At 37.7% G+C, this 22,657-nt stretch overlaps 1 protein-coding gene across 2 annotated transcripts in view; it reads left to right on the top strand.

Annotated features, from left to right (window-relative positions):
• The window catches only part of LOC115417931 (uncharacterized), a 121,029-nt gene that overhangs the window by 75,051 nt on the left and 23,321 nt on the right, over positions 1-22,657 (top strand). For both annotated transcript variants that reach the window (XR_003935224.1, XM_030132149.1), the window contains exons 13-15: positions 19,202-19,244; positions 20,816-20,930; positions 22,250-22,349. Coding sequence is in view for 1 of the 2 variants with exons in the window: in XM_030132149.1 (XP_029988009.1) it covers positions 19,202-19,244; positions 20,816-20,930; positions 22,250-22,349 (258 nt within the window). In the remaining variant the exon portion in view is untranslated. The remainder of the gene's footprint in view (positions 1-19,201; positions 19,245-20,815; positions 20,931-22,249; positions 22,350-22,657) is intronic.

Below are 22,657 nucleotides of genomic sequence, written 5' to 3'. Positions count from 1 at the left end.
TGAACATTACTTTCTGTGGGAAACCCTGGACTAGTTTATAGAATAAACGACTGGACTATGAGATACAGGGTTAATATGACCAACTGTGCTTTTGTTTTATGGAGAAAACATAACAATACCATGTCAATACCACATATAACCCCTCCAAAGTTAACACCTAATATCACCAAAGTCTTTATTTATCAAACTAGCGGCATTGTACCCATTGTGCCGTTGTACGATAGCATGAGAGACTAAAACGCCCTCCTGTGATGCAACATCGATCACGCATCGAGCGGACATCGAGTGGACATCGGACGGACACAGAACGTGCATTATATAGTAGGATGTCTCACTCATTAACCAGCTAAAAAGGACACTGCCTGGGCAGATTTGAGCTAAAGCTACAGAGTTGTCATCTGCAGACAGCAGGAGGAGGCGTACAGCTAAACATATGGACAGTAGTAATGTGCATGTCCATCACTGATGCTACTGGGATCCACACCTCGATGCACTGCCAATGACACAACACATTAATCTAGCTTTAATTTAGATAGGAGCTACGTTTTTTTCTTATCAGATTAAAGTTTTGTACCTCTTCCCTACTCCACTAATGCGATGCAAATGATTCGACATGATTTAGCACAGTGAAAATGTAAAATAATTATTCTGTGTAATCAATTAAATAGTTTAATTATTTCTTTGGTTCTGATTAAGAAGAAAGCAAATAGTAAACTGACTGAAAAAAGAGCCATTTATATTATAGATAGATAGATAGATAGATAGATAGATAGATAGATAGATAGATAGATAGATAGATAGATAGATAGATAGATAGATAGATAGTCTTTCAAATGCAAAGTTGTACTTGAAAGACTCTTTTTCAGTCAGAACATTCACATCCTAAATGTCTTGTAACAAGGCATTTATTTTTACAGCCCTGACACTGACTCACAAATGATAGGTCTGTGTAATATTCCACTTGAAAGGAGTGATTTGTACAAATTCTGAAAATAGCTCAAAGTGACACCATCACAATGCAGCTTCATCCCAACAGCATAAACCTTTCTAATCTGAAAACCACTGAAAGTCAAAGTCGCGATGTCACTTATTTAAAAAGACTCAAAACCATGATATTTATTTTCCAAGAAAAAAAAAAAAAAGATTTTCTGTTAAATGTTCGGGTTAAATATTGCAATTCTACTCATACACAGAAGACACAGCATTATATTACACACAGAACTCAGTCTATAACTAAGCTTTATGCAATATTTCATAGTGTAGTCATACAATTTGTATCTTGAATCTTTATTAACTGAAACAGTCTGACAAATGCAGTGACTATAGTAAATCATACGATATTTTCCTTTTTAAGGGTCAAAACACAGTAATGTCCCGTCAGAGAGTGAACTTTGATTGCCATTCCAACATTTCTTTCAATATAAAGTAGCTCCTTGTTTTGGATAATCCCTTATGGTTCAACTAATTTAAAAGTAAAATTGTGGGTCATTTAGCAACACTAATCTGTCAAATTGTCTCTAAAATGTCGCATTAGAGAGTTCGAATACCATGTTTTGACCCTTAAATATAGTGCAGGAATTTGCAATTTGTCATTTAAATCAAATGAAATACAGTCAAAAGAGCAGCTTTCTCAGCCCAGTTAATTAATCAGTTGTAACAACACACCATCGATCTGGGCAATAACTTTTCATGGTAAAATTTTTGTTATCCGTCCGATGTGGGACGCTTATAAGACAGGGTTCCCGCAGAGTCTTTAAGTCTTAAAAGTCTTGAATTTGGGAGCTTCTATGAAACTTGGTTCATTTTAGTATCTGGCACTTAACCAGCTTTTTTAGACCCAATAATAAAAAAGACATTTAGACATATTTCCCCCCAGGATGTACCTAATGATGACCTCAGATAAATGCAAAAAAAATTATACTCTTGCTCTGAGCCATCCTAAAATAAGTGAATTTTAATAAAATATTGAGGCCAAAAATAGGAACAAAATTGGGATTGAAAAGCTACCTAGGTGTCAGTGCATTAGATCTGGAAAACATGGTTTGAAATGGTCTTATTTACCGCTATAAATAAATAGACTGTGTTAAATGTGACGATCCTAGTGGTTTTTCTAACCCAAACATGCAGGTTTTTGAGTGATTTTTGGAGTGATTTTGCAACAGTAGTCATTTTTGTGAAACACTCTGCCTTGCATAATTAGCTTGATTCCCAAAATGTTCGTGTGAGAGCATAAAAAGATATTTGAAAAAATAGTAGCGTGTAATTTTTATGTCCTTTTTACCGTGTTACACATGGATTTTACAATAATAATAGAAAAATAATAGAAAAATGTGCATTATCTGAAAAGTGGTTTCTCTTTTATCTCAGTAAATATTTATTTTTAAAACAGACCCAAAGTACTTCCAAACTTGCTTCATAACATTAGTCTACATCTGGTTTGAATTTTTTGCCCCTCTGTCCTGTTTTTAAGGACCAGTTTGATAGAAGCACCCATTTACAAATCTGCATTTAATACCTTAAAAAAGTCTTTAAATGGTATTAAATGTAATATGTTCGTTCTTAAGTTACATTGCCATTAACTTGTTGGCTGTATTGTGTTTAAATGTGTCTGGAAAATGTCCAAGCTGCAAAGAAGTTAATTTAGTCTGCTTAGCTCCACTTGTTCCAACCTGACAGTTTATGTTGAAATTAGAAACTAATTATCACTAACTTTAGAGTCGCCAGTGAGAAATAATCACAGAATATTCAGCCCAACATGTGCAGCCGTTAGTCATGCGCATCGCCCGAGAAAGGCGAAAACTTTAAAGGTGCAGGAGACTTTCGTGACCAATTTTTCATCAAATCTGTCAAACCTCAGTCATATCCTCAGTATCACGAATCTGTAAGTCTTTCTGTGATTACTCACCTGAATATCTTGCATTACGGTGAACAATTTCTTAGTGCCATCCACCATAAACAAACCATGTGTTGACAAACAGAGCCGGGCATCTTTGGAATTTTGTCGCGACGTGCATTGTGGGAAATGGAGTTTGGCGCAGCCGCCTGACAGCAGCAGCTGCTACAGACACAACGCAGAAACAGCAGGAGCTCCCTTCCCTCTATGCTGTTTCTGCGTTTCAGCCATTTCCGCATCATGTTTGTTTCATCCATATATCTGCTGCTGTCAGGCGGCTGTGTGAACCTCCCTTTCCCACAATGCACGTCGCGACAAAATTCCAAAGATGCCCGAGTTACCTCCCGACTCTGTTTATGGTGAATGGCACTAAGAAAATGTTCACCGTAATGCAAGAGATTCAGGTGAGTAATCACAGAAAGACTTACAGATTCATGATACTTAGGCTGAGGTTTTACAGATTTGATGAAAAATTGGTCACAAAAGTCTCCTGCACCTTTAAGGGATGGCTCACAAGCGAAAACTAAGCACAGAGAAGTACAAATTTAATAATGCCTGGTTGAAGAAAAGATCATTATCGACTTGGTTGACAGGAGTGGAGGGGAACAGCTGTGGAAAGGACAGTACATTTTGTCTTAAAAAGTCTTAAATTTAGAAGGTAGAAACCTGTAGGAACCCTGTAAGAGCAACTCCACTGAAATACATTTTAGCAATTCCATGTCAAAAAGGGATAATAGAACCCCTCAGCAGCGTCATTTCCCTTCACTCTAAGATCATCCTGTCATCTCAGGTTAAAAAACATTAAACCCACTGATACGTGGTCAGTGCTTTAATGACTTTCCATCAGCTTTTACATTGTTCAGTCTCATTTGGAGTATTTAACAAAAGCGTCCCACTTTAATTTCTGTAAGTATGTTAGCTTTTTATCATCAGAATTACATACCGTGCTGTTTCGTTGACACCCAAAGGTGACAGCGATGATACATCAGCACAGAATGGTTTGAATGTGTGCAATTAACATCTCTTGTAGCGAGTATGTGATTATTTCAAAGCATCTTTGAATTCTAATAGCGGCCTGGCTCAGACCTTCCCATTCCATTAAATCCTCCTTCATTCCACTGATTTGCAGAACAACCGTTTGTCTTTTTGATTGCTTGGCATGAATTTTTATTTCTGTGTTATTCTTTTACCCCCTACCCATCAGCGTTCATTGTTCATCTCTTTAAAAAGCAGAGCTCCTGTGACCCACATGGCTGAAACAACCTCAGTGACAGGTCCTCCTTTCTCTCCGCTCAGCTCTCGTTGAGGCTTTCATAGACCAACATTGCCCCCTCATGGTCTGAGTTTTCAAGAAAGCATCTGTTAGGAGCATTTGGCTGTTACAGACCTTCAAATCCCTGTCCCCTAACCTTGTTCTACTTGTCTGTTGAGTCTTTTAGAGCAGCTATGTGCTTTTAAAGCCTTTTCAGGTTGAAGGAGGTAATAACAAAGATCAAAGTGAGGCTGGGGGATTCGTCAGCCTGTGTGACGGCCTCATGTGTTCTGTCACCGGGATCTGAAACGACTGGCTTTTAGACAAGTTGCAGTTTTCTAAGCTCTCGGGATTTAGCAATAGTGGCAACTGCTCGGGTAGAGGTGATGAAGGATGAGTGTGACGTGTGGCAAAATACTAAAAATGTATTGAGGAAAACGTGAGCACAAATATGATATTATCTACTGTAATGCAAACTGAATAGGTTATGCAGAAATCTCAGCCCTCGAGCATCTATTACATTATGTAACAACGCTGCATTATTTACTTGACACCTGACAAAATGCAGAATATTTTCACTTCATTATTACAAAATGTGGACGTCATTACATGAATGGACTGAGTGCAGAGTGTAATATATTTCCCAGAATTTTAATCACATTTTTTGATGTTTTTGGGACTGTTACTATCAACATTTTCAGGAAAAAAACCTTAGCATTTGTGTTTACCAGTAACTACATGTAGATGTGTGTATCAGTAAGTCAGGCAAGTACAGTTTCATTTAAGCTAAGAAATTCAGTGACAATTGATGTAATTTTGATCAAATATACTGCTGAACTACTCAAAATTAGCAGTATAGTCAAATTAATAGTCTGTTAGTAACATAAGTAGCATTAATAAAATATTTTTGTATTGTTAAAGCCGTTTATATGAATGAATACATGCAATTTACTTGGATGTTAAATAATTACTGTTTTAGTGTTTAGTGTTTTACTTGATATGAACTACCGCCACCTTTTTTAACCTTTTTTTGTATTTTACATGCCAATATATAACAAATGGTACCAGGCACAACAAACCCCACCCATCTCACATATTGTAGTTCATTTTGGCATCGATCTAGCTGATGTCATCATGTTTATGCGTGTGATGATGTCAGCATATCAGTTGCCTCTATATATGTGCCAAGTTTGAAGTAAATGTAAACAAAATTGATGTTTTTATAGACATTTGAAATTTTGCCCATTGTAAGTAAATGGGAGAAGAAAAAACATTTGAAAAATTCATAAAAAATTTGAACTTTGACCTATTTTTCCCAAAATATAACCAAGTCTATTCCAGGTCACTGGCAATCTATAAACCCAATTTGGTATGAATTCAACTGATAGTTTTGCTGCTACAGACATGTGAAATTTCACCCATTATAAGTAAATAAGAAAAAAAAAAGATTAAAAAAATTCATAAAAATTGAAACTTTGACCTACTGTTCCCAACATATAATGACATCTATTCTGGGTCACTGGCAATCTATAAACGCAATTTGGTATGAATTGAAACAATAGTTTTACTGCTAGAGTGTTAAAAATCAAACTGAACCAAAAACAATACCCCTTGCCTCCCTTTCGGGGGGGCGGGGTAATGAAAACAGGGATAAGCAGGAGGCAAATCAATTGTCTAATATCATCCTTCCCCACTCACATCAACATTGAAAACACATTATCCATGTGTGAAATTGACTTGACTTTATTAAAAACAGGGTGAGTCTTGTAATGAACACTTAGTCAAAGTAATAAATACCTAAATATATCTGATTTGTACATTAGACTAAAAGCAACCATACATGTGGAAATGAACATCAAAGTGACTTTAAAAAATGTAGATGGCTGTTGTTTTTATCTTTTGAGGTGTGCATTAATTTTCCTCAAGGTCAAACTGATGAATCGGTCGATTTCTGCTAATATATATGCAATATGTGTTTGTTTTCAAGCTGTAGTTTTATTAAGCTCTGTTGTATCTGAAGAATTTCTTATTTTTCTGCATTTTTAGAGGCCAAACATGCTTGAAAACCCGGGAATCTTTGCTCATATGTAAGAAGTTGTGTAGAATTCTATGTTAGATGGATCTTGGACATAGATAGACTAAACTGTCTTGCTAGTACCCCCTATAAAACTACAAATTTGAGGCCCCCTACTTCAGGTTTGACGTAGATGTATGACATTTGGAACGCACATGTATCATGTCCAGACCCTTTTGCAGCCGTAACCTAAACCTAGCCAATGATGCATGAGGTTGCAGGTGCTGTCTGTTTTCACTGAATGTGGAAAATCTAGTTTTATTCATCGTGCACCTGCAACCTGGAACAGCATGTAGAAAAGGCTTTTCATCTATAGGGTAATTATAATTTTTAATTTCTTTACATTTGACTGTTCACCCTGATTACTTTGCCTTATGTTCTTATTGCCTCAGCTATTTCTTTGTGTTGGAGTTGATGTTGGGTAACTCTATTACTAAGCTATTGTCTGGTTCTGTCACCTACATTCATCATAACAGGCCCAGTGCACTGATTTCTACAGAGGACACAGATCTGTTTTCACTCCAAAGTTTTTCAGTAACGGTGGGCAATATTAGCTACTATTACCTTTGAAATGCAGTAATTTAACATACAAAAAATACAGGTGGAAAAGCCCCATAAGTAGAAGCACCTTCACCTGCTTCCAAGGTGACCACGAGTCACAAGCTGAAACACGTGGTCTAAATTTACAGTTAAATAAAGATTTTCTATAAGATGAGTGCTGTTAGAGCTCTTAATCTGTCGCAAGCTTTTGCAAATATTAGATATTGAACCTTTCACCCAAGATAAATGTAGTTAATTTGGTCGTTTTCTTCTAAACACCTTTGAATAGTTAGTAAAGTCACTAAAAGTGTGCCTTTTTTCTTAAAGGCCGCTGTTATGGCAACATGGTAGATTTCAATGTAGTGCCATGAAATGAGAAATTTCTGTAACTCATTCAGAAGTTTTCAAAATTGCCCAAGGACTTGTCATAGTTGGTAACTGTCCCAGCCAGAACACATCTGTAGGTCATGTTATAGACATAGTGCCACCTACTGGCAACAAGAAGTTTACAAGTGATGTACTTCTGCATTCTTTGTCAGTCACAGGAAAAATTATTAGACCATCCTTGTTTTTCTTCAGTTTCTTGTTCATTTTAATGCCTGGTACAACTAAAGGTACATTTGTTTGGACAAATATAATGATAACAACAAAAACAGCTCATAATAGTTTAATTTCAGAGCTGATATCTCTCTATTTTCCCTGGTTTTCTTGATAATAACTAGAATTACTTCAGTTCTTACATCAATATCTATGGCATTGTACTGATAAAAACAGTGCTTTTAGGCATTCCATGTTTTCTTTTCCGTCTGTTTTAGTCACATGATACACACAGGAGTTAGTACTGGATTGCATAGCCATTGTTTTTGATGACTTTTGATGGTTTAATAATTTTTTCCACGACTGTAAGCTCTATGTTAGGTAGATATCCTCCTGAGACCCAGTAAGTAAACATTGTGGCCATTTTACATTAAATAATTGCTTTAATTGGAAACAGCATGATGCAACAGTTTTTACAGATACATTTTTTTTTTTTAATATAATGTCCTTTTCAGTGGATATTTTTAATTATTTATTTTAAAGTAAAGCTGTGAATCTCTTGTCCACTACAGAGGACAAAAATGCATTAGTGGGTCTCAGGAGGATATACAGATATGCATGGAGCCGTCGGTCCATAATCTATGTTCGTTTTGTCCGTATCTCTGTCAGACAGATACAGACCAAATATGGAATATGGAACAGTATCACCGGGAACTGCAGGGGGCAGTGTTGAGATTGGAAGCAAATCATTTCCAGAAATGGCTGAACTTTTCAAATAGCGACTGTGTGAACAACTAACCCTTAATATGTCCTCTGTCGTCGCCATGTTTGTTCTTATTGACTTTCTTTCTCTACTCTTGTCATTTGACCAGTTTGTTCATTCAGAGTGGCTCCCTCTAGTGGATTTATTGTGAAACTCTCATTCCAACAGAGTGGACAAATGGAAGAATAGATGCTGTTTGTGTGTGTGTAGAGCACAGGTGTCAAACATGCGGCCTGGGGGCCAAATCTGGCCTGCCAAAGGGTCCTATCTGGCCCGCAGGATGAATTTATAAAATGCAAAAATTACACTGATTTCAAGTTCTACAGACAGACCAATTAGATCTCAACTGGGCCAGACCAGTAAAGTAGTATCATAATAACCTATAAATAATGACAGTTGCAGATTTTATCTTTCTTTTAGTGTAAAAAAGTAAAACTACATGAAAATGTGTATATTAACAAACTATCTTTGTACAAAAAAACAGGCATAACCTGAACAAATATGAACAACCTGAAATGTCTTAAGAGAAGTAAATGCAATTTTACCAATATTCTGCCTGTTACTTAATGTTTTGTGTATTTGTAATTGTAATATAAGTTGTAATGCACGTGTGTAAATGAAAAACTGATAAACTGAGGCAGAATATTGTTTCTGTTAAAACTGCTGTTGTTTTTCTTAAGACATTTCAAGTTCAAGTTTCAAGTTCATGTTATTAATTTTTAAGGAAACATTGTAGATGTCAGTATTATCATAATGTAATTTTCCTTTTCCACTGTTATTATTTTAATGGTCCGGCCCACTTGAGATCATATAGGGGGGAAAGTGGCCCCTGAACTCAAATGAGTTTGACACCCCTGGTGTAGAGCATAAATGACTTTTAACAGGTTCATCAGCTCCAACTCAAAATTGAGGCAGAATTTGATCAACACCAGATTGGCTCCATATTATGAAGGATGGTAGTCTCCATGTTAATTTGACCCATTGCTTTTTCTGCAGCTTAGTCAAAATTAGGGCTGCACGATATTGGAAAAAAACAACATTGTGATTTTTTTTTTTTTAACTGTGCGATATATATTGCGATATGAAAAAATACTCAGGAGGATATAAGAGCTGTGTGGCACCAATGTAAATGGTCAAACAAATTAGTTGTGTTTCCTCTTGTGTCGACATAGAACACGTGTTTCAACATCCTCCTTCTTGTAGCTGAAATAATTCCAGATAACCGATGTTGCTCTTCTTTTTGGTACCAAGTCTTCGTTTTTGGTGATTTTCTCTTGTTCGTTGCTCATTACCTCCGCCAAGGAGGTTATGTTTTTGCCGGCGTTGGTTTGTCTGTCTGTCTGTCTGTCCGTCCGTGTGCAAGATAACTCAAAAAGTTATGGATGGATTTGGATGAAAATTTCAGGAAATGTTGATACTAGCACAAGGAACAAATTATTAAATTTTGGTGGTGAATGGGGGGGGGGGGGCACACTGCTCTGCCTTGGCAGAGGTCTGCGCTCTCCGAGTGCTTTTCTAGTTTTTCAATGTTGTTACCAGCGACTCACTCTACGTGCAGGGGCGTGGTCTGCTTCGGCAAACTGATTAAGAATGATTGTGATTGGTGGATGACTGCGCACAGTGTGTGTCAGGTACCTATGTTGAAATTCAAAATTCAATTGCCTCCTACCTTGCAGAATCTGCGAAGTGACTATTGTGCACACGTATATTGCGATGACGATGCTCAAACAATATATATATATATATATTGTGCTCTTGTCAAAATTATACCCCTTTACTCCATGTGTCACTAAAATTATATAAACGTGATGCTCATGTCTGAAAATCATCACAGTTTGGTCATTTTTCTTCTCTATTCTTTGCTGTAAATACAATGGAGACAAATAACAATCAGTGAATGGAGGTTTTACATTTTAAAAAGCTGCCACAGAACAGTTGATTTGAGTACTCTTCTGTGCAATTTCTGGACCAGAGCATCTCCAGCAAAAGCACTTAGCGACCTGTTGTCAGAAGCTATTTTTAAGGACCTAGAAAAGCTTGAAAACACTCAACATTTTGCCCACATATTTTGTTGTGGATGAGATTCCAGGCCTGAAGACCTCTACCAGCCCTTCAAAGCCTGATGTTCAAGGGCCTGAATGTTACTACTTGGGGCTTCAGTGCATCTTATTCTTCCTTTGACAGTATTGATTTTACTCTGTGGAGCAAACTGTAGTCAAAATAGTTAATGTGAAGTAGCTTAGGGTCAACATTTAAATAGGAAGGTTTAAACTGATTTCTTTCTCCGTATTTTAGAGATTCAATTCCATATAAGCCATTGCAGTTGCAGTTGAGCAGTGATTATCTTTCACCACAAGAGCAGAGCCGTCTTCTGAGCCAGGAGAGAGGAAATATTTCACATAAAACATAAAAAAAATGCTTCATTGTATTTGACTCATTTTGTTGTATTTGAATAGTAAAGCAAAGCAAGAAAAGATCAATTTAGAGACTTCTGGTGCAAGAAATTCTTCGTATTCCAATATTTAGATAGACTCCAACAACAAGCACCACCTGACGTAGAATAAAATGTATCAAAACTATAGCCATGTTGGACATATTAACCCATTGTGACCTAATGCACCTTCTGAAAAACAATCAAACTTGAGTGTTGTTCACATGTATTTCTCAGCCGGTGACCAGTCTTAAAGATAAAAACTGGCAAACATCACACTAGCTAAAAATTCCCACACGTTCCAAGTGGTTGGAAAGGTAAACGTGTGTCCAGTCATAATGAGTTTGCCTCTCTTCTTTCCTGTTTTTTTTTCTGCTGTTTTGTCATTTAACCCTGTAAAGCCTGAACCATTAAATCATTGACAGAAAATTTCAGTTCTTTTAAACTGGAGCCTTTAGTGGTCCTTCAACCCAAAAAAAATGTTTTTTTTTTCAAATATCAATTTCCATGTATGAGTTTCAATTTTGTATCATATTTGATACATCTGGTCTCAATGCTCAAATATTATTATTCTTGAACAAACAAAAACATAATATAACACAAACATGTCTAAGAAATTGGTAATTCCTTTTCAAAATTGGCAAAGTTCTTCCTCCTTCCTCCTTAATCACGATCCTGTAGTGTCACTGGAAAGAGAATTCCTCCCCCCTGGTGGATTATCTATGTATTGCATGTATCTAATTGGATACATCAGGTTTTTCAAGAAACAAAAATATCACACTGATCATGTAGACGGCTTCAAAACTCATGTATCAAATATGATACGTTTGGCTAAACTCCATAATCCCTCTCATCCAGTACAGACTCTCCTAAAATGAGCACTGAGCACATTACTACAAATAAAAATGATCGTGTTTATAGCCATGTTGGACTGAAAAACATGAGTATTGTGTGAAAACAGTCCCATAAAACCTGAGGGTTATCTGAAAAACTTTGGCTCACATGTATTTCTCATCCAGTAAATACACATAAGTGGTTGTAAAGGTAAACGTAAATACTTTGCATCCAATAATGGGTTAATAAGATAAGATGAGATAAAATACGATAAGTTAAGATAAGATAAGATAAGATAAGATAAGATAAGATAAGATAAGAAATTAGAAAAGCACTCAGAGGGCGCAGACCTCCACCAAGGCAGATCAGTGCCCCCCTCCCAATCACCACCAAAAATTTAATCATTTGTTCCTTGTGCCAGTATCAACATTTCCTGAAATTTTCTCCCACATCCGTCCATAAATTTTTGAGTTATCTTACACACGGACAGACAGACAGACAAACCAACGCCGGCAAAAACATAACCTCCTTGGCGGAGGTAAAGATAAGGGAAAATTCCAAATTGACAGCAGCAATAGTGGAGTACAAACAAAGCACATGAGCAAAAAAGAGCAAAATAAAAAATAAAGACAAATCAAAAAAGCTATAAATACAGTCATAGAGCTGGTTTTTGAACACTATTTCAGATTCAGATTCAATTTATTGTCATGACACATGCATAAGTACATGGCAACAAAATGCAATTCAGCATCTAGCTGGAAGTCCAATAGCAGCAAATATAGGAAGCACAGAATATACAGTATTAATAATATTTACACTATGTACAATGGATACAATGCAGTATATGCAGGTGTAAGTGCTATGGACAAGTATACACAATGAGTGCAAAGGACATAAAGTGTATAAGTAGACAGTTCATCATGAGCTACCGCAAAATATTAGTTCATCTTTCTATTCTTTCCTATTTTTTATTCTCTGCTGCTTTGCCATTTAACCTTCATACTCCATCTCATCCTCTCATCTATAAATGTTTTAAGGAAGACATGAATAACAGTTAGTGAGTCACTCTGTCGTAAACTGAAGCAAGTCAAACTGTTAAAAGAGAGCAGAGAGCTTCGCTGCAGCCTCGTGACAGCTCTTCATCAGGATGGATGACGACGAGCCGCGTTGGCTTTCATCGAGGGCGTTCAGATGACAACAGATGCACCAGGTGCAGTCTAAGGAGATGTTCAACAAAAAGCACTTCTCAGAGGTCAAACATGGAGTCAACACTTTGCCCCGGGACAGCCACCTGCTATCTGAACACAGCCTACGATATGTTTGAGCTATTTACTCATGGGTTACAGCTATTTAAAAAGTCACCTCTGAAGAAAGTTTACTCTTTGACCTTGTACCAAATCCACTCACGGTCATAATAAAAAAAGAACAGGTCGTCAAAGTGGGAAAATTACAGTTCTTCATCTCATTTTCAAGATGGGTGTATAAAACACAACAAACAACATAAATTATTGCTTCTTATTGTAACACATTTACCAATTACTAGCATCAATGACCATCTTGTTTGCAAAAATTATGAGAGACGCAAGGGATCATGGGAAACGTAGTCTTATATAGTGCCCATTGATAAATCAACAAAAAATAAAGTGTATATTATTATTAACAGGTCTGTATTATTTAAATTATAATAAATACATAAATCAGCATTCATTATCTGAACCCGCTTTATCCTCACTAAAGTTGCTGGAGCTACTTATGGGCAAAGGCGGGGTACACCCTGGACATGTCCCTGTCACTCTCACATTCACACCTAATTTAGATTAACTGATTAACCTATACCCAGTGCATGTCTTTGGATGGTGGGAGGAAGCCGGAGTACCAAGAGAGAACCCACACAGACACGGGGAGAACATGCAAACTCCACACAGAAAGGTCCCACCCCCATTGACTGGGGTTGGAATCGAACCCAGGACCTTCTTTCTGCGAGTGCTATCCTCTGCACCACCGTGTCGCTGCTGTCAATAAATCAAGAATATTTCCAAGAACAGTACTAAATAAAGTTTCAATAGACCTCTGTTGTTGTACATGTAATAACACATCTATCGAATGGTGCGATGCTTCTCCAGTTCCTCCGAAGTTTAATGTTAGTGTTTGGCTTGTTGAGATCATTTTGAAGGTCTCATCTTGGAATCACCCATATATTTAATCATTGTTTTTCCACTTAGTCTTTGACAAAATGGATTCAGAATGGATTAAAACTGCTTTGAGGACACTAAATTACACGATTCATTTGCTATTAGTGTCACTGATTTGATGTAAAACCTCAAACACGACCAAAACACTGACTCACATGGAAGTGATTCTATCCAAGGTATCAGCCAAATCTTCAGACTTAAAATTCCAAGAATTAAAGTGGATCTGAGGAGCTGAAGACACTCTTTGCAGAATTATATTAGAGAAGATGAGCTGAGTCTGGTGCATGCATACACATCTGTCTATGACAATTCTACTTAAATGTTTCAGATTTGATCTTATCAGTTCACTCAGTGGTTGCTGGGGTGGACGTCAGCCCTCTTGCGATCTTCCACAGGATGAAGTAATTGTGGAAAATGAATGAATCAATGGCCTTACGTTACCTGTACTCAGCACTTAACTTTAAATATGAGTTTCACAATGAAGCTCTGACCTCAGTCCCCTTATTAAAAGCTTGTCTGCATTTTATCATCTTTTTATTACTAAAAGTGCTACGAATAGATTGATTACTGTCGCACAAAGCATCACACATTACCATATGTACTTGTATTATATTAAAGTGGCACAAACATCAAGTTTCAAGAGTTTTATCATTAATGACACAGAGGTGTCAAAAGTATTCACATTTGTTATTCTGATGACATTGGAGTATAAATACTATGGTTTAAAATACTTCTGTAGAAGTTGAAGTATCAACTCAAGCTTTTTACTCAAGTAAAAGTGTAAAAGTACTGGTTTCAAAACTACTTAAAGTATAAAAGTAAATGTAAGGAGGAAAAATGCCATTAGGACAAAAGCTTAGGCGACGGGCACCACAAAAAACAGTTTTCTTAAGGCCAGAATGACTATAATGTTGTATTAAAATGATAATGTTGAAACATTTGGGATGCACTAGTCTACCTGATTCAGCCTTATATATGCCCATTGAAAATGAACGCATTTTAGTCCAATGCAAATATATTAAAGAACCATATATGAGCATTAACGTGTTTCATGGAGCAGAAGATATAGTTGAATATAAGTATTGGAATGGAGCAAAAAGTCAGGTGTGATGGATCGCATACAAACCAATAGGGCAGGGGTGTCAAACTCAGATCCTCGAGGGCCGGTATCTTGCATATTTTAGATGTTTCCCTCTTCCAGCACATCTGACGGTCATTATCAGTCTTCTGCAGATCATTTGAATCAGGTGTGTTGGAAGAGGGACACATCTAAAACATGCAAGATACCGGCCCTCGAAGATCTGAGTTTGACACCCCTGCAATAGGGTGTCGGAATGGTATATGTTTATACTTCTCATCCAACCACAATCAAATTCACTCTATCCGGATGGCGCCATTTATCTGGATAGTTTTTTGTTTTTTTTTTGAACGATGACAAGCTGGAATGAAAACAAGCCGAAATAAAATAGGGGTAATGAGGCTATTTTTAAAATGTAAGGGGTAGAAAGTACAGATAATTGCGTGAAAATGTAAGTAGGAGAAGTAAAAAGTCGGCTGAATAATAATTACTCCAGTAAAGTACCACCACCAGAGTGTGAATGTGAGAGCGAATGAATAATGGGTCAATAATGTAAAGCGCTTTGGGTGTCTAGAAAAGTGCTATATAAATCCAATCCATTATTATTATTATTATTATTATTATTATTATTATTATTATTATTATCATTAAAATTTAGATAACCAACATTTCTACTTAAGTAAAGTAACAAAGTATTTGTACTTTGTAACTTGACACCTCAGGTCATACAACATCAGTATCAGCTTTAGAATGTGGACAGAAAGTTCCCTACATTTTGCTCCTGTTGTAATTTCACAGTAAAAGCCACGGTAAGGAATTAGTTCGGCCCACTCAATTCAGGGACACCTGTGTAATAGAGAATCACAACAACACTTACACAGAACCTGAAGAGACTCTGAAAGGGTTAGCATGAGTTTTTTTAAATTACTTTTACCATTTTGTTAACTAAAATAAGGTTAAAAAAATATTCTATGATATATTATGAAAGTAATGATTTCAACATGGCCTTGAGCTCAGGAACTTGTTTTTTTGTAACCACAGCAGGCTCAGAGGAGAATACAAGAGCTAAATGTGCTGACAGAGAAATGTGTGATAAGCCCTGTGAACTCATCACCACAGCTGTTCTGGGAGAATCCCACACAGCTGGACCTCTGAAAACCTCGATCTGTGTCACTCCTTCATGTTTCTAAATCAACCGAGCGAGTTAGGATTTTCAATACGATGCCATTTTGATGCATTTCTGGTGCATCTACAGATATTTCATCACACCAGCTACATCTGTTCTCATCAAAACGTGGATTTTGCTGTCATTTTCTACCCGTCTTCCTTTCTCTGGAACATTTGCTCAAGGCCATTCAGTAACAAACAGCCTATATTTATAAGCCAAATTAGCTCTGGTGATTTAAGAATGATGCACAGAACACCACTGTGGTCCGACTTGTTTGTGTAATTAGTTTAGTTTCCTCTTGTACCCTCGCTGTGACTCAGCATGATGGAGAAAAATCTGCAGTGGAATAGGAGGAAGAAGGATCAAATAAGGAAATGTGGGAGTGGAGGAGGACGGTGGCATGATACCGGGCTGTTACTCATTCAGATCCATCAAATGCATCGTGGATCAATACCTCACAATAGGTTCAGTGTGATTCTCGTAGCACCTACTCTCATTGATAAATCAGTTTACACATTCCTGTTAGTCTGGCTCGCAAGATTAAACATAATGGAACTTCTATATTGAAGTATTGGGACCACATTTGCACACATAAATTTTAATGCCATCCCATTCTTAATCTGTAGGGTTTAATATGGGGTTGGCCCACCCTTTGCAGCTGCAGCTTCAGCTCCTCTGGGAAGGCTTTCCGCAAGGAAGGGTGCTTGTGCAGGTCTTGAAAGTCTTAAAAAGCATGGAATTTTGAAACATGGTTTTCCAGACTGTGTGAAAGTTTTAATAATGTATGGAAAAAAGTTTCTTAGTCAAATTATGCGAGTACGCTCAGGGTGTATTCACATCTGGAAAGTCCTTTGGTTCGCTTATTTGATTCGGATTGAATGCAGACTCTTTTTTTTTTTTTTATTTGGGTCGGATCGCATTCTCATTGCACCTTTTTGTTGGTGGACCAAAATTTGTAAACAGAAGCACATGTGACGAGCTGTGCTGGCATTGGACAAAAAAGTTGGGGGCGGGGTCAGTCAGAGATGGCCGGTGTTGATGAAAATAAATATGGAGTTATCGTTTTCAGAATATGTATTCTATTTTTACAGATACAAATTTACGAAAATAATGTTAACTGTCAAGAACAGCTCATTCGGAGCTAGTTTCATAATATGGGAATCTGACCAAATGTCAATGAGACATTCAGTCTCCTCATTCCTCCACATCTGTCCACGGCTCATGGCTGCTGCTGTTAGCTCTGACTACCTGTGTGGCTCGGCTACTTCAAGTGACTATGGTGGCCAATAATGCCGCATTTCCACTACATGGAACCAGCTCAACTCGGCTCGACTTGACTTGGGTACCAGGTCCTGTTCCTGGAAACCGTTTCCATTACTGGATACTACCCACTTTATAGTACCTGGACGTCATAGCGATACGGTGCATTACTTCCATGTCGTCTGCTCAAAAATGCTGATAAACTCACTCGTTGCATGTTGTCTCGTCAAGCTCATGCTGAATTTTTACATCTGAACCTTCTCAATAAACCATGGTGTAGTTTTGCAGGCTGTTATCATGTGGATTAACCTACCGCTATATTTACTGTCCATTTCCGCATCTGTTTTTTGTAAAACGATGGGTCACAGAGACAACTCTCTGACCAATCAGTGGTCTGCAGTGTTTACACAGCATGTTTTAGTATCTAGTCCCCAGTCTTGGAACCTCAACGGAGGTGATACCAAAAAACTAGTACCGGGTACCAGATTCCAGGTCCTTTTTCGTAATGGAAACGCAAAAAGGCCGAGTCGAGTTGAGTCAAGTCGAGCCGATACCACGTAGTGGAAACGCGGCATATGAGGCCAAACCCAACCCCCGATCAACAACCCCACACCATAATCCCCCATTCACCAAACTTTACACTTGGTACTGTGCAGTCAGGCAAGTTCTGTTCTCCTGGAACCACCAAACCCAGACTGGTCCATGGGATTGCCAGACAGAGATGCATGATTGGTCACTCCAGGGAACATCCTCCACTGTTTTAGAGTCCAGTGGGCATGTGCTTTACACCACTGTATCTGACAGTCTGCACTGCACTTGCTGATGTAGGGCAGTGGTTCCCAACCTTTTTTTGGCTCATGACCCCATTTTAACATCACACATTTCTGGCAAACCCAAACAGAGACTTTTTTTTTTGTTAAAATTAATTTGTTTTTGATCATGTAATAGTTTGCTATACTATGTTGCAAATAAAGGTTAATTTTAGGTGGCATTTAGTCTATGTAATGTATATTACTGTGGACAGAGGCAGAAAGGCCAGGTGTAGATTACTGCACAAAGTGAGAATTTTATTTTCCTTGGTCAGGATATGTACAGTCAGTCCAGCTGGGATTTACAAGGCTGACAATTAATACTGAACAAACAAGAACTCAAACTATGAATTATGAAAGAGCTGCAGCATCTGAAACTGACCACAATGAACATTTGAAAGATAAACAGTACCACAGTGCTTCAGTTTCAGCTTCACAGTTTGTCATGTCTTTTATGGATTGGCATTGTCTCTGTCAACTCACCATATATATATATTTTTTTGTACTTTTTAAAAAATTTTTATCAATTACTAGAAATTTCAGGCGACCCCACATGGGGTCCCGACCCCAAGGTTGAAAAACACTGATGTAGAGCTTGGATGCAGCTCCTCGACCATGAAAACCCACTCCATGAAGCTCTATGCACTGTTCTTGACCTAATCTGAAAGCCACATGGAGTTCGGAGCGCTGTAGCTACTGACTGTGTGGAAAGTTGACGACATCATGCTGTGACCCCGTTCTGTGATTTTACGTGACTGACCTTTTAGTAGTTGAGTTGCCGTTGTTCCAAATTGCTTCCACTTTGTTATAATACCACTAACAGTCGACCATGGAACCAGGAAATTTCATGAATGGCCTTATTGCACCGGTAGAATTCTATCACATTACCACGCTTAAATTCCCTGAGCTCCGGAGAGTTGACCCATGTTTTCACAAACGTTTGTAGAATCAGTCTGTATGCCTGGGTGTTTGACTTTAATACACCTATGGCCATGGAAGGAACCAGACCATCTGTGTTCAGTGATTTGGAGTGGTGTTCCAATACTTTTGGCAATATAGTGTACAGAATTTCTGTAAAATAAATAAGCGTGTGCTCTTCTTTTACACAAACTGAAGCCATTTGAGACCATGTGTGGGTCATATGTTCTGTTTTGTTGTGTGGATTGACCTGATATCCTCAGATTTTAAGAGACCAAAAACGAGCAACAATAGTGGATTTCCTCCGAGGGCAGGTCATGATGTAAAGAACCCAATCCAGCTCACACTACTCAACTGTACCTCAGTTTGTATATTTCTAAAGCCACTCGAGGAAGCAGATAAACTAACCGACATCTTCTGTTTCTTTGTCTCCACCCTCTCCTCATTCCAAGATCGGAGAAGGCAGGAGAGATCGCAACCATTCCACTGACTAAGGTACGACTGCACACTCCTTTTATGCTTCTGTAAAAGATATTCACATTCAGACAGTTGTAAAATGTTCTTGTGGGTCATCTTTTTTTCAATTTGCACTTAAGAGTCTGATACCTAAAATACCAAACGGTCAGTGGAGATAATGAAGCCTCTACGAGCCTCATTTTACTGTTTTATTTTTATGTCCAGTGAATATTTAAAGATCGTGGTTCAGATTAGAAAGCAGAGGTTTCAGTTTTTGCAGATATTTACATGAAACCAGATGCTGTAAAATTACATTTCTGATGCTTTTGGCACAACACAGACATTACTCACAGTGTTAACACAAATCTAATGGTGGATGGAATTTTATTTCCTTTTTGTGAGAAATCCTCTGTTTGTTTGGAAAACAACAGCAGAGAAGAGGTTGTAGTTTTCAGGTGGTTTTTTTTTGTTTTTTTTCAGTTTTCTAAACAGACCCGTGTTATTTCTGACATACTGCTAAGCTTATAGGCCAAAGCTGTAAGCAGTTTTAATGTGGGTTCTGAAAGCATCATAAAATAGCAAAAGTTAAAGAATTAGATGAAAATTTAGTTTTTTTCTAAATGTTTTTAATTTGAAATAATCTGAAATTTTATTGGTTTTTTTTCTGTTACTGTCTTCATAATAGCTGGTATCTTGCAGTTTATTCTTTGACTTTACTGTACGTTCATTTATCTTATCTTAATGAATTTACTGAACCAGTAACGAGCTAAAACATGTGGTACCAGGCACAACAAACCCCGCCCCTTGCACATATTCTAGCTTGTTTTGGCATCGATCCAGCTGATGTCATCATGTCTATGCATGTGATGATGTCAGCATATCAACTACCTCTATATATGTGCCAAGTTTGAAGTAAATTGAAACTAAATTGATGTTTTTATAGATATTACAAATTTCACCCATTATAAGTAAATGGAGAAAAAAAGATTTAAAAAATTAATTAAAAAAAAGAACTTTGACCTACTTTTCCCAAAATGTCATCACATCTATTCTGGGTCACTGGCAATCTATAAACCCAATTTGGTATAAATTCAACCAGTAGTTTTGCTGTTACAGATGTGAAATTTTGCCCATTATAAGTAAATGGGGAAAAAAAAAAGATTTTAAAAATTCATTTAAAAAAAATTTAACTTTGACCTACTGTTCCCAAAATGTGATGACATCAATTTTGGGTCACTGGCAATCTATAGTCGTGGAAAAAATTATTAGACCACCCCGTTTTCTTCAATTTTTTGTTCATTCTAATGCCTGGTACAACTAAAGGTACATTTGTTTGGACAAATATAATGATAATAACAAAAATAACTCATAATACTTTAATTTCAGAGCTGATATCTAGCCATTTTCCATGGTTTTCATGATAATAACCAAAATTCCTTCAGTTCTTACATCAGTATCTATGGCATTGTACTGACAAAAACAGTGTTTTTAGGCATTCCATGCATAATCAGTATTACTCCTTCACCCTTCTGTGGTCATTATGTCATGGCTGATCGGTGTGTATCCCCCCGTCTCTGTCCTTGTTTTGCGCCCCCCACTGTTCCTCGTAGATCATTACCGAGCGTTACAGCGTGTATTCGTGGGTGGCCCGGCTCATCCAGGTCTTCATAGCCATCAGTGTCACTGTGTCCTTCCTGGTGATGGGATCGGCCATGAAGCACACGAGTAAGTTCAACGTCATCATTCTTAATCAGCAAAGAAGCGTTGGGGTTAATACAGCAGTAACCAGTAGTGCAGAAGCTAACGCTGCGTTCCAGGCAACCAGTAACTCATGTTTTTCCAACCTTCTACCGGTGAAAATGCACTGGAATGGCAGTCAAACCTGTGACTTCCCACCCGTGAACTCGTACTAGATCGATGTACTCCCAGTTCTGAGCTCTGACGTCACATAGCCTGTGAAACAACAATGGCAGCCTCCATGGATGCGGTGTTTATGCCAAATGATTTATTAATACAAGGTATTTAATGCTATAACGTAATTTATCTGCAAATGTTCTGCATAATAAGCAACTGTTCTAGTGTTAGGACAAGAATAAATTAATACCAAATACGTATTCAAATATATGAACTAGAAAAGCACTCGGAGAGAGCAGATCTCCACCAAGGCAGATCAGTCCCCCCCCCGCAATCACCACCAAAATGTAATCATGTGTTCCTTGTGCTTGTGTCAACATTTCCTGAAAATTTCATCAAAATCCGTCCATAACTTTTTGAGTTATTTTGCTAACAGAAGACAGACAGACAAGCAAACAAACGCTGATGAAAACATAACATCCGCTGTCCTTGGCGGAGGTAAAAATTATTCGGGATGTGTTGGGTGGATTTTTTACTTCTGACCAGTGAGAAATGAGTGTTTGGAGCTCTGACTTTTCACTTAGTAACTCAATGTTTGGGGAAAATATCAATAAAGGAGAACGTTTAGGACCAAAGTGGAGGATAGATAAAGTAACAAGAAAAGCACATGGAGAGTGTAGACCTCTGCCAAGGCAGATCAGTCGTCCCCTCCCTGATCGCCACCAAAATTTAATCATTTATTCCTTGTGCCAGTATCAACATTTCCTGAAAATTTTCATGAAAATCCGTCCATAACTTTTTGAGTTATCTTGCTAACAAACAAACAAACACGCAAACAAACAAACACACAAAGCAAAGCGATCACAATACGTAATAACGTAACATAAAAAGTGTAACAGCATAAAAGGTATGCACCGTTTTTACGCCTCTATTTCCCTCAAATAATCAAGGAACAAGCACCTCTGGGATAGAAATGATTGTAAATGAACAACAGTCCACCATGCTGGTTTGTTTACATATAGCTACCAGAATTCCTTGCGCTCAGGCAGTTTGGCGTGACTTATCTGGAACGTTACAAAGTCATGAGTTGCGGTTTGAAGTCAAAAAACTGCCTGGAACGCAGCATAATTTCACAATCTTGAGTCCATGACTGAAAACAGTGAAGTTGTGAGTGGATGTGTTGCTTTCAGTTGATGGTCTGGTGAGTTCGGTGTGGAGCGGCAGACTGGACTTCCTGTCTAAAGCCTGGGAAAAACATCTGCCCAACAAACATGTCTGCTCAGCTCTGAGGTGAGTGTCAGCTTCTTTTTTATAAATGAAACTCATCCTTTTTTTCCTGAAATTAGGGCATAGGGAATAGGACAGTGACAACTCCTTGTGCTGTTTACATGTTCCTATTTTGCTGCTTAACTGGATGTACATGGCAGTTTGATATTGGGCTGGTTGCTTAGTAACAAATGCAGAAACACACTTAGCTTTTCCACACTAAATCATGGTTCCAGAAACAGCAACACCCATTGTTACTTTATCTATCCTCCACTTTGGTCCTGAAGTTTCTCCGTTTGATATTTTCCCCAAATATTGCCTCACTAAGTGAA

This window comes from Sphaeramia orbicularis, chromosome 4 (assembly GCF_902148855.1).
Source record: "Sphaeramia orbicularis chromosome 4, fSphaOr1.1, whole genome shotgun sequence".
NCBI classification, from domain to species: Eukaryota; Metazoa; Chordata; class Actinopteri; order Kurtiformes; family Apogonidae; genus Sphaeramia; species Sphaeramia orbicularis.
This window is presented reverse-complemented; position numbering and strand designations above follow the sequence as displayed.